Here is a 13840-nt window from a genome sequence, read left to right on the forward strand (position 1 = left end):
CAAGATGTGAACTTTAGCCACTAGGCTTACTGTATTGGGCCCTGCTTACCTAATTTTTAAAATTGTGAAATCCTAAAGTTTTATATTCATTCATTTTTACTTCAATAAAATCAGTGTGTAATTAGCTTGGACACACATAAATGAATGGATGAGAAAACTAACAAAACCAAGATGTAGAATAACACAGTAGAAACATTCTTATATAGGACATATATTCTAATTAAACAATTTATTGATTTTTCTTTGAACCTCACTCCTTTTTTAAGATGCATTTATTTTATTGGAAAGGCAGATTTCCAAAGAGAAGGAGAGACATAAAGAAAGATCTTCCATCTGCTGGTTCACTCCCCAAATGGCCATAATGTCAAGTACTATGCTGAGCCAAAGCCAAGAGCCAGGAACCTCTTCCAGGTCTCCCACATGGGTGCAGGGTCCCAAGGCTTTGGGCCATCTTCCACTGCTTTCCCAGGCCATAAGCAGGGAGCTGGAACATGAACTGATGCTCATACAGGATCCTCGTGCTTGGAGGTAGAGGATTAGCTAGTTGAGTTATCGCACCAGGCCCAGGAACCTCACTTTCAATAGCTATAAACAGGCTTATCAAAACTTGTTGTAAGCACTGAGATAAGTCCAAAAACAAAGACTGCCCAGGTAGAGAAGGGATAACCTAATATGCTCCAGGTGTACCAAAAGTGTTAACTATTATTACAAGTAGTAAACTCAACAGGCAGGCTTAATGGACCACAGACATATGCGTCCATATAATAGCATCGCTCACTGCTTCTAGGTATATCTTTTTTTAAAAATAGTATACTTTGGTCTTTCATTGACTTTTTCTTTATCCACCTACAAAGACACTAACAAAATCTCTGCATCATGAATGCAAATCAAGCAACTGACACAAATCAATGGAGTAAATTCTATATCTTAAGTGAGAGGCACTCACGTGAGTTGGTCGATGGTGTGGTAGATGTCACAGGGGTCAAATTCAACTGGGAGATGTCAAAGTCATCACAGTCGTCTGTATCCTGTGCCACCCCGACTTTGTTGAAGTAACTGGAGAAGGCCTCTGAGGTACAGGTGAGGGAGGGCTGGTCAGGCTTTCGGGAGGGCACGGGTGGAGGCTGGACCATCTGGAAATCCTTAAACATTTCCTTCCCCATTTTCTGCCTGGTCTTGTCGGTCTGTGGACTTGACCTGGTGGAGTCACTCGTGCCTGGGATGGTGGCAAGTGGAGTGAGGGGACCTTGGAACATGGCAGCTGGCAAAGGCATAACAGTTTGTGTGGGCATGAAGGCGGCTGGCGGAAACTGCCCGGCCACGGTGGGCCAGGGCTGCTGGGTGGCAGGAAAGAGGCCCGGCTGGCCCCATGCAATGGGCTGAGCCCCCGGCATCACCTGAGCGACGGGTGGCTGAGCACCCATGGCGAGTTGCTGTTGCACGAGGGGCTGCTGGCCCCAGAACGATGGGAGGACGGCGCCCATTGCCACATAACCTGGAGGGGTGGAAAGGGAGAGTCAGGCATCCTGAAAAAGCCAAATGCAGATATTCATATGGAGTGCCAGGCTAAGTGCTAGGGATGGGAGATGCCAGGAGAATGAAACAGAACTCTGTACTTCAAGATGGTTTCCTGCGGGGGAAGTCCAGGGAAACCCTCCCCTGCAAATGATTCATAAGCAGAACATCGAATGCATGGAGGGAGCAAGACACACAAATACCTGGAGCACAATAATAGCATTTCCACAGTTCAAGGTTTCTGAGGTTTTTCCAGGCCAAGGAACCACGAGAATCAGCAGAAAGAAGACAGGACAGCAGACATACCTTCTCGCTAGCTTTCAAGGATTCTCTCCATTGCTATTTGCTGCAAATTCAGGTGTTACTATCTCCCTCCTTAGCACTGAGGACTTGTGCAAAGTGATTAAGAATCTGCACTGCTGGAGTTTTTGAGGCCTAGGTTAAAATTCAGGCTGTTATAATTACAACTGTGTAATAATAGATGTGCTTCATAACCACTCTAATGCCCTATGACTTTATCTGTAAAATGGGCATGACTCCTCTCCCACTGCATGGTTTGAATACTGAGATTGCATCTTTACTACCACCGACACAATGACCACTCAGTAAATATTAGATTTCATTAGCTATGATTTGAAGCAAATTGAACTTACAGAGTACTCAACATCTTGCTTGATACACATCAATAGGCATAATATGCTATTTCCATATTATTATTTTAATTTCAGAATAATGAAGGATGTTATCCACCCAGGGGTAGCTCTTAACAGATTGGGAAATGGAAAATAGCAGGATCTCTACTTATGCATATTTCATGGTAAATATGTGTTGTATTACATTATTCCAGTGAAACTCGGACATTTTAGTGGAAGCAAAAGTGGCACTTGTTATAAGAATAACAGTAATGGCAATAATTTCCACTTACTAAGTGCCTATCATGTACCAGTTACACCCTTAAGTGTGTTGTATATTCACAAAATTCCAGCAGGTTAGATACTATTTCTTTCTGGTTTAGGGATGAGAATATGAGTGCCTAAAGAAGAAAAACAACTTGCTTAGCATCACTCAGGTGGCATAAGGAAGTATCAGGATCTGAACTGAGATGTCCTAACCTGGTCTATCATTAAATCACTGCATGCACTGCAGGTCTGTAGGACAATCAGGTGTGAAGGACACTCACAGGTTTCCAATGATTCCCACAATTCTCAGGCAACACAAAGATCACTACATGTGTAACTGAGTCTGGGAAACTTGTTTCCAGGCTAGGCAAAGGGTCAAGAACCCAGCCTTGCTTGCCCTCCCAAAACAAGTGTTTCATGGCTGTCAGCAGGATTTGTAGATGTAGTTTGGTGACACAAGGGCAAAAGAAGTAGTGGATACATAGTTACTGGGTACTGTGAGTACCTCTTTTTTTTATGGAAAGGCAGATGCACAGAGAGGAGATGCAGAGAAAGATCTTTTGTCTGCTGGTTCAGTTCCCAAGTGGTCACAATGACCAAAGCTGAGCTGATCCAAAGCCAGAAATTAGGAACTTCTTCTAGGTCTCCCATGTGGGTGCAGGGTCTCAAGGCTTTGGTTGTCCTCGACTGCTTTCCCAGGTCACAAGCAGGGAGCTGGATAGGAAGTGGGTTAGTCAGGATATGAACAGTGCCCATATGGGATCCTGGGCATGTAAGCTGAGGATCTAGCCACTAGGGTATTGTGCTGTGTCCGTGGGCAACTTCTAAAAAAATATGTGGTAGGTGCTATGGCATCTGTCACATTGTGTTATGTGGGTGACTCTGATGAGCCCAAAGAACTATGCAGAGGCTCCAGTCTGAGAGTCACCCATTTATCTTTATACTGACAATGGATACAGCCAAAATTCCAGGGTTGGCCACTTCCCTGACAGATGTCCACTTTGCCCCTCATGCCACAATGTCCCTAAGAAGAGATTATAGAGGAGTGGATAGAAGTCACATGAGCTTCTTGGTAATTGATCTAGCAGTGTTAGATGATTTCCTGCAATGAGGCACAGGTTTCAAAAAATACAACAGAGAATATATCCTTTTAAAGTGAGTAGGTCCAAATGCATTGAAGCAAGTGTGAAGAAGCACTGGCTATGACATTTCAAACTGGGGAGCTGCTTACAGAGCTTGGCCTATCACATAATAATGCAATGACTTCAATCTTCCAATAGACCAAGAATTGCACAACCCCTTTTGTCTGATTTAGTTTGCTATGGCTCAGTAGCTCTCAGTGGGAGTGTTACTACCTGCTAGGGGTGATAAGTAAGTTTGCAGGAGACGTCTAGGTTGCCATAATTGCTTCAGTTTGCACTACTGGCTTTAGGGGGGCTCACAGCATTGTTAGTGCACTCCTGAAATGTGACCTGAAACAGAGACCCCTGTTACATCTTTTCAAAGAATATTTGAATTCCATGGTAACTCAGTTCCCTCACACAATTTTGTTGCACTTAACTTACCAGGAATATTACAACTGTGTATATGGTTTGGAACGCAGTGAAGGGTTGTCCACCATGTTAGAAAATGGCAATCCCTGACAGGAATACTTCTGACGGTGGCCAAACTAACAGGGCACTCCTTTATCAACCTGTGCCTGTAAGAACAGCTTTCAGTGGTGGTTCTCTCTGCATTTTGTTTTCTTGTACATTCAAGGCTGAGACTTGCCTTATTGAAATACATGCATATTTTAAATTATGAATTTACTTTCTTTTCCTAAGTTTAAGGAAAGATATAATGTTGATTTTAAAACATGTGTTGGTGGGTGATACTATCAATGACTTCAATTCAGGACATTCAAGAACACACTTCAGGTACTTGTATGAACAGGGGCACTAGGTCTGGCTGGTGGAGACTCATCCATGGCTCTTCCAGCAACCCGAGTCTTAATACCTAATTTGGTGAATGGGCAGAACGCTTCAGTCTCCACCAGCCTCCTTTTGGTTCTGCCTCCATTCCTAACACCTCACTGCCATGGATCACGTTCTAAAACGCAAACATGGCACTTCTTCTTCATGAGCATGAGGTTTAGATGTCTTCACTTGACTTAACAGCCCTCAGGGGTCAGCCCCTCTTTTCTTTCATCGCCATCTCAATTTTAGCCCCCACTGAAACCTTTCCTTTCCACAGTTGGCAACAATACCCAACCTACTGTCTCTTCTCTCCACTGATATATCGATCTGGCACACTGTGTCCTGATTTCCTTAAATGCCTGACCCTCATTTGCTCTTTGAGACTCAGTTTGCCATGACTTCTGCTAAAAGCTTTCCCTCTCCTTTGAGCTCAGCTGGTCCTTCTCTGCTGTCATCTCCTGTGTTCATTTTCTTCATGTCACACAGCACATGCTGTTGCAGTTACCTCTTCCCAAGAAAGCACATTTTCTCTGTGCCTATTGCATTTGTGGCCTCACATTAGAAGCTCCAGAGGTGCTTGAGATTAGAGGTCTCATAGATGGGTTAGTAAGTCAGGGTGCAATCAGTGCCTTCACTGCCTTGTTCTTAGAGTTACAGCCGAATGCTAAGATCCATGTGTTATGATCTTTGATAATTCTACTGTTCCCTCCCCTCTTTATTTTTCCCTGTTCCTCACAAGGAACTAACACATGGGCTAGGCATACTTTTCTGGAGAGAGCTATTAGCACTCTCTCTGGCTTCCTGCCTTCTGCTCCAGACCAGAGTACAACATTCAAAAGCAGAGGGTAATGGAGTATCCCTGTTTGAGAGCCTGCGGATCTTGCTCGCTTTTCCTAGGGGGTTGTGGGGTGTCCTTGTAGTCTGTATGCCAAGGAACTCTTGCCACATGGCATAGTGCACGGCTGGTGGGACATCTCAGTAGCAGGACCGTGGTAGACCAGGACAGGGGGTGCCCCTGGGTGACTGCCATAGCAGTCACTTAACTATGGTGTAAACTGTTTACTTGCTAATGTGAAACAGCATGGGGGAGGAGGTGCCAAGGAGCATCTGCTTATGCCAGGAGTTCAGATCAATCAGAAATTTCCTTGTTGGGACGTGAAAGAGACCACCTGCTATTACTGCCTTGTAATTAGATTTCTAAAAAGTGTTGAAAATTGCAATTTATAGCCAGATGTGTGTACCTGGGGATAACACATTATTTGAACCAAGGAGGGAAAAACTACATGAAAATATCAGAAAAGCGCAGAAAATAAAGTGACCTTCCAATACTTATATAGAATGTATATCCTTCTCATCTAAATTATTTCACTGGCCTCATTCATTTATCCAAAAATATTCCTAGTGAGTACCTGGCACTGTTTTAGTCTCCAGAAATGTAGTAAAAACCGAAACCATTTAAACCAAGTGCTGTTGTAGTGGAGCTTACATTTGTATGAAACTGATCTTCAGAACCAGCTCCTGGGGCTGCTGATTCTGCTATCACTTTAGTTCACAGAAAAAAAAAAAATCACAGGCACTGGGGGTGGGGCAGACTTGACGGACTGCTAGGCACTGCCATCCAAGTTTTCTCACACATGTTTGCTGAAGCTCAGAAGAGCTCCTGGAGGTAGAATCACAATCATCCCCATTTTGCAGACCAGTTCCTCGAAGCTCAGAGGAGATGTAGCTGGCTCATGGAAGAGCTTGTCTTCACACAAGACATTCTCAACACCACTCAGGCTACTGCTGTCATGAATCTGAACTTTACTGAATACAGTTCAACGACTGCATTTTAAAAAGGCAAATAGAAACATGTGGGAAAGATAAGACATATTTTCTGCTACTTTAGAAAGCAACATAACAATAACAGTAGAATTTCCCACAATTATTTGTAACATATCAACATGTTGAAGGTGCTTCATTTCATTTTCTTATATAATTTTCATGATATTGCTGCAATTCACCAAGTTATCAAGGTGAAAAAACTCTAGCTCTGACAGGTTAATTTGGCCAGGAGCCTAGAACATATTAAAAATTGGCTAAGCCAGTATTCAAACTAAACTCATCAGGTTCAAAAGCCCCCAGAAGGCAAACCATTCACTGTCTGAGGGTAACTCAGTCCATTCCTGTCTCCCATTCACTGAGTGACAGGTAGACAGGCATCCAACAGTCACAGGGATGTTTGAGACCAGTTAAGGGAGGAACACGGCAGATTGCTCAAGACTCAGTGAGGCATATTGTACACATATTTTAAGTGGAGAATGAAAGTAAAAATATGCTAATAGAAATTAATTTTACACACAAGTTGCAGACACTGAAATCTTAAAAGTGATCTATGCATCATTTCAACATCGGAAAGAACCAAGTCTGGGTGTCTAAATGCCCCGATCCTCTTTGCAGTGTTGAGCATTAATACTGAAACCCAGATTTTCAAAGCCACTGATCTGGAACAGGTAGTGAGAAGGCCCTGAACATAACTGTGTCCAAACAGAAGATCCTGCAGGTATATTTAATAAGATGCTAGGGTCAGAAGAGAGAGGATAATTGCATGCCAGTGTCATCTTCTCACTTACAAAGAAGGGAATTAAACTAGGAACTGCCAAAATGTTCCTTGATTGGAGACCATTAACTCTAATATCTGTGGGAGCTCTTCCTCGGACTTTCCAGTCTGTTTGCCTCTCACCTGTGCAGAGCCCTGCTGACCACACACTTCACATACACCTGGGCGTCTGTTGGGACACTGCCACTTTCATATCCTGCTTGATGTCATTCTTTTCCCCATATCACTTACCTTATTTTATTTTAATTGTTATTATTATTTCCCATGATACAGTTCTGCTAGGTAGAGGATATACTACACAGGATAACATATTTGTATATTACTATCCATCATTCCAGTGGGAAGGAAACTGTTGCTCTCACATGCACGCTGTCTGCTGTATTCACCGATAAACCCTCATGCACGTGAACAAGACCTATACAGATTGGGCACTCAATTCCTTATTCACAGTGTGAACATAGCCTGAAAATTAGCACATCTGGGACCTAGACTTCCCATAATGCCAATCCTATCTTTAAAACTACATTATGGGAACAAAGCATGGGCATTCTAAGTACAAAGCTAAGACACAGAGGCGGGGTGCATTTTGATGAAATTTTTAAAATAATTATTTCAAATGATGTATCATATTACACTATTTCCAAAGAGATTTTTAAAAATATCTTTCAGGCCCCAGACCCCCCACACAAAGTTCCCATCTGCCATTTCACTCCTCAAAAGCAGGTCTCTACCAGGTCAAAGCTGGGATAAAGAAACCCAATCCAGTTTTCCCATGTGGGTCATGAGGACCCAACTGTTTTGTTCTATCATCTGCTGCCTCTCAAGTGCACATAGCAGGAAACGGGAAGTGTTGGCAGAGTCAGTACTGGAGCTCAAGCATTGTGATAAGAAGTGTGGGCATCCCAACTGTGCCTTCACTGCCAGGCCAAACACCAGACCTGCAAGGAGATTCTAATATCCATTTTAAGTAGGATCAAAATAATCCTTGTCTATTTGAGAGATGAGTGAAACAGATTTGATTGCCAATTCAATGTATTTTTATGTTACCTGCACATTTGAATCTATTTGATTCAGTGGTTACCAACCACTATTCCTTCTCAGAGCTCTTGGTAATCTTCTGCTTATGATAAACAATTATGTTTCAGAACAGACTATGCATTTAATTTACTTTGAATAAAAACAAAGTTTATATTTGGTGGTAAGAATTTTCTTCTAACACTAAGTAATTAGGTCATTATTTATAGAAAATGCAAGATGATTTGTATTCTCTGAAATATTCAAACTCATTTGCCATTTATAAGAAGAAAGTTGAGAAAGAAAGAATTTCAGATATGTAGTTAAAGAAAAACACAGAAATTTATCCAGCTCCCATGCATGCAAAGAACAAGATTAATGCCATTTTGGCGATTTCCAAGTACATTCATGTCACTCCAGGGTGTCAGATGGCATGGGAACAAAGTAAAACCCCTGTGATCCTACCTGTAATACTGTTGCTACACAAATTTTCACTCTGCTATAAAAGTAGTACAGATGTCTTAAAGAATATTTGGAAAACAGAACAATTTTTTTTTCTGAAACATTGGCTCCTATCACTACCACTCCATCCAATTCACTGTCAGCAGTTTGCTCTCATCCCATAAGATCCCTCCAACCCGAGTGGGGATCTTGCCTCTTGCTTGAGTCAGTGCCAAATAAGGCATGTCTTTTCTGTTCATTAGATCTCCAGGCCTGTGGAGAGTTGGGTCTCCTGCTCACCACCTTCTCTCCTCTGGCAAAAGTATTTGGAGGCTGCCAGGCTCACCAAACTGCACACCCATGTAAACTGGGGTCTGGACTTTTCCAAGAAGGGCATCAGTGGATTCCAAACAACACTGTCTCAGAGCTTTGCTCAGTCTCCCACCCAAATGACAGCTTCTCAATGTCACCTCAAGAGCTGCAACAGAGAATGATGGTTCTGTAGGAGTTGTTGCATAACTTGTTAGCTTGTTCAGTCAACTCCTTCTCTCTCTTGGTTAGCAGAGGTCAAATAAGGGAAATTGGTGAAAAAAGGCTTACCTGAGGGTACAGCAGCTGTGCCGAAAGGTACGGAACCAAACACGTCTGCACTCGCCGGAAGTGTCTGAGATGAAGATGGGATAAAGGCATCACCTGGAGTTGCAGGAGTCTGCAGAGACAGAGAAAGGCCAAGGAAGTAGGAGACCTGGCTTAGCACTCAGCAACCACAAAGCAGCAGGTGCAGGAATTAAGAGGTGGGTTGCCAAAGTGAGCCATGGCCTGGATCATTTTTGTGGCATGCAGGCTATGGTTGATCTCACAGATATTATCAATGGCATGGGAAAAATGAAACCTTGCATGCTGCTAGAAGAGTAAATGAGAGTGTGCATTTGAAGCATTATTACTCTATCATTTAAATTTTTAGTACGGGGCCCAGCGGCGTAGTCTAGCGGCCAAAGTCCTCACCTTGAATGCACTGGGATCCCACATGGGTGCCGGTTCTAATTCCGGCAGCTCCACTTCCCATCCAGCTCCCTGCTTGTGGCCTGGGAAAGCAGTCGAGGATGACCCAAAGCCTTGGGACCCTGCACCCGTGTGGGAGACCTAGAGGAGGTTCCTGGATCCTGGCTTCGGATCGGCATAGCACCAGCCGTTGCACTCACTTGAGGAGCGAATCATTGGATGGAAGATGTTCCTCTCTGTCTCTCCTCCTCTCTGTATATCTGACTTTCCAATAAAAATAAAATAAATTTTTAAAGAAAAATAAATAAATAAAATTTTAGTACCATGTACAAGCATATAGCAGATGTTCACCAAAAAAAAATCAGTATTGTGTTTTAGTTTGAGTATTTGCCACTTGAAGGAGATTTTCGAGTGAAACAGTTACATATCTGCCTTTCACTCTTTAGAAATTATACCTTCAAATTCAGTATTCCCCATTCAATATCACTATGTGCAATGCTCAAGACTTGCCCTTCATAAATGATGAAGAAGCACTTTTCACCTCAAAGGACAAACCAGTCTTAACAAATACAGTACTGATCCTTGTATCTTGGTGCCCCAGAATGTACTTGCAAAAAAAAGTATTTTCCAGAAGACAAGAAAAATAATGTGTACACTGCTACCTAGCCCATGTTAGAATTCCAGAAATATCTGCTGAGTATACAGTAGATAATTTGGAAGGTGCTAGAAAGAAAACATCAGTGCTCAATTTTTTAAATGGCCACACCCATATTCAGCAGGTTTTTGCCTATAAACTATAAATTTGTATGACACAAACCATTAATCCTAAAACCATGGCAATTAGACAAGGCCATTTTCAGGTTAGAAGCTTGCAGGATGATTAGCATGGTTCTAAGAATCATTAGATACCCATTTGGACTATGCTTGAGTTCAGGGCCAGAAACACAGTCACAAATAACTATGTTCAGCACTTTTAAACACAGCCAGTGACCTTCCTTGGACAACTCGCTTGTGCTCTGCAGGACTCTGTCTATTTGCAAAGTAAAGGGACTATGTTACAATATCCCTTAAGGCTTTCTCACTCCACAGCTTTGCAGCTGTATAATCCTGAGTGCCCAGCATGAAGCTGTTACCCCACAGATGAAGCAGAGAATGAGCTGTCCGCATTCCCTGGGGACAGGTGCTGCAGCTCCCTCCCTTGTAGCTGCTCTGGACATCAGGTGTTAGGGGCAAGACAGCTGTGCCTGGATTCTCTGGTGGAAGCTATGGGCAGCGGAGTCTGATGCCATCTGTCCTCGATGGTGAGGGCATGGCCTCTTCTCCACGAGGCGCAACTCTCCAATGAACCGTAGCACCATCCCTTGGTTTACACCATTACACAGATCCCAGAAGAGCTGTCCATGCCTAACCAGCAGCTTCAGCTGGCACAGCTGTGCCTGACTGCTCTCTACTCACCCCTGGGAAGAGTGGGGGAAGGGGTAGTTCAGTTATTTTCTCAGCAGAAGCTGCAGGGTCACTTTTAAAAGCATCCAGCACTGGGATTAGACCTTTCCTTACTTAGCTTTTAATTCTTCATTTCACTGTCAAATGAGGGAGTGCTCCCTGAATTCTTAGTCTTTTTACAAACACTGACTGATGTAGCCTGGCTGCAGCTGCATCTAGGAATCCAGAGCTGCTAGGAGCACTTAGGTTCCAGGTCTGCAAAGCTAGAAGACAGGGAGGAGAGGAAGGGAAAACAGAAAGCAGCGAGAAAAATAGCAGACAAGGCAGACATGCATCTTGCCCTGCGTTGACCCTTGTCCTGTGTCAGGTTCAAGGGAGATGCTGACAGATGCCCCATCACCTTTACTATGCCCCAGAGTCTTTTGCCCACAGCCCTAACTAGATCAGTAGCTCCTGTTAGGCAGGAAGCACATCCTGTTCTCGTCTCTTCCCAGTGGCAATGATTTGGAACTGACTGTATCTTGGAATTGCTGAAAGCATGGGTTCACTTATTTTTCAAGAAAGAAACATGGCTCACAATTCCTTGTTAGTTAATGGAAAAGGACATTAAGGTCCAGAATTGCTAGAGAACTTGCCCAGGTTACACAACTGGAAAGAGCTGCAGCTCCCAGGAGCCTCTTTCGCCCACAACCCATGTTCACTCCTGTGTGATCAAGAAAAGAAAGGGCTCTGCAGGACTCTGAGGGTGGTGCATACTTACGGGGGGAGAGGTTATATCAGGAGGGGTAGACATGTCCCCAAAAAGTTCTAATTGGGTCACAGCCTGAAAAGATAGAAAGATAACCATGTAATCACAAGCAAAGCTGATGCTGCTGCAAATTGTTTTAACAACTGAATGACACATGACAAGGAACATTTCACTTAGTTATACCTAAACCTCATGTTCTCAAAGGTAACACCTCAGATGCAGCCAGAATCAATTCTTGTTTCCGAATATCTGGCTGTTTACACAGGCTTGGTCAAGACTGCCCATCAACCAGATCCTATATGCAAAAATTACGCCCCTCACAGCTCTTTACCACCAAACACCAGCACTAGCAAGAAGGTCACCAGATTACTGGTGTTTTTCTTTCATGAGTGTATTTACACATATGAGGTGCCTTCTGTGTGTAAATATAGAAGTCTCAATCTTTGGTCACCTCTCAGCAAATGCGTTCAACAGTGTTAACCCTGTGGGAGAAGAATCATCCCCATGTTTGCAAATGCATAAATTGAGTCCAATGGAGGTAATATCAAGGTCACCCAGGCCAGGATTTTAATTTTTGGCATATAAAACATGCAGTCAAATATAAAGCTCCTGAAAGAGCCTGTATTAAGGATTAAAAAACAAGTGTAGTTGGAGGAAAAGAAAACATGTCATTTCACGCCAGGAAGGACATCAAAACCAGCCCAGCACATACAGAATTGATCACTCCTAGGAACTCCATCCCTGCACACACTTCATCATCTGTCTTTCGATCCTTCACATCGGAGTGTCTGAACAAAGCTAGCCACAGCAGTGGAAGGATTCCTTTCAAACGGACTTAGACATTAATCTGCATGCACTTCCAGCTTCAGAGACTGCAGACGTTTGGCCAGGAACCAAGCAGCCTGACTTCCTTACAAGAGTATATAATTACATGATCTGCATAAGTCTGTCTGCTGAAGAAGACCCACCTTCCACTCCTTCTCAGACTCTAAGTGCTAGCTTCCCACTGGGGGAACCTCTCCTAAACATCGCTTGAGAAAAACCACAGAAAGGGTCCAATTGCCCTGTTGAGCATGGAACCTGCATGTAAATTCCACTCTAATCTGTTGTGATCTGATCTCTAGGATCACACAAAGAAAAAAGATAGTCTTTCCTCTTGACAGTGGAGTGAGCTCTGGGCTTGGCGGATGGTTCCATATTTGGGAATATACTTGGGGTTTACTTTGCAGGGTGACAACTTCCTGGATGAAGGAGATGCTAAAATTTTCTGTGCCGGTTTATTGAAAGTATTACAGGTTGAATCTCTGTAATCAGAAAATGTAAAATCCAAAGTGCTCCGAACTCTGAAACTTTTCAAGCTTTAACAAGATACCACAGCAGGAAATTCCACACCTAACCTAACATGAAAAGTTGAAACAAAATGCTGATGTACTAGGATGGACACTGTGGCATAGCAGTAAAAGCATCCCAAATGGACAAGGTTGGAGACTTGGATGTTCCACTTTTGATCCACTTCTCTGCAAGTTGCTTGAGAAAAGCAGCATAAGATGGCCCAAGCGCCTGGACCTCTGCTTCTCATGTGGGAGACACGGAACAGCCTGGCCCATTCCCTGCCATTACAGCTCTCTAGGGAGTCACCAGTGGATAAGGATCGCCCTGTAGCTCTGACTTTGAAATAAATAAATAAATCTTTAAAAACATGTTGTTACACTAAAACTATTGAATGAAATTGCCCTCCAACTATATGTATAAGGTGTCTCTGAAACAGAAGTGCATTTTGTGTTTAGACTTGGGTCACATCCCTAAGATATCTCATCATATATTATGCAAATGTTCCAAAACTAGGAAAAATTCAAAATCCACAACACTTTTGGTCACAGGCATTTCAGACAAGGGATGCCCAACTTGTAACACAGCAAGAATTTCTTTGAAAGTTAGCTAAGACTAGTTTAAGTAGACACAAAAAAGATCTTTTTTCTGCTTAGCCTTGGTGACCCACTTTCAATGCTTTCTCCCATACGGAGTTTTCAGACAGTCCCTTCTCACAGTAGGGTCCTGGAAGTATGCATTTCCTTCCCAATGGCAGAATTTATCCCATAAATGTTGTAATAGGTGGGAACTCTACACTAGCTGCTGTGAACAGGATCATGAAAAAGGCCAAGTTTTAGCCTGCAGGGAACTCCTGGGAACTCATTTCATAACCTGGCAAGAAACAGAAGGGAGG

At 43.1% G+C, this 13840-nt stretch overlaps 1 protein-coding gene across 9 annotated transcripts in view; it reads right to left on the reverse strand.

Annotated features, from left to right (window-relative positions):
* Positions 1-13840, reverse strand: part of DAB1 (DAB adaptor protein 1) — a 409353-nt gene that overhangs the window by 19828 nt on the left and 375685 nt on the right. For all 9 annotated transcript variants that reach the window (XM_058656380.1, XM_058656404.1, XM_058656398.1 and 6 more), the window contains 3 exons: positions 11629-11691; positions 9024-9132; positions 947-1495 (listed from right to left, as the gene is read on the reverse strand). In XM_058656380.1, the coding sequence (XP_058512363.1) occupies positions 947-1495; positions 9024-9132; positions 11629-11691 (721 nt within the window). The remainder of the gene's footprint in view (positions 1-946; positions 1496-9023; positions 9133-11628; positions 11692-13840) is intronic.

Source organism: Ochotona princeps, chromosome 2 (genome assembly GCF_030435755.1).
Source record: "Ochotona princeps isolate mOchPri1 chromosome 2, mOchPri1.hap1, whole genome shotgun sequence".
NCBI classification, from domain to species: Eukaryota; Metazoa; Chordata; class Mammalia; order Lagomorpha; family Ochotonidae; genus Ochotona; species Ochotona princeps.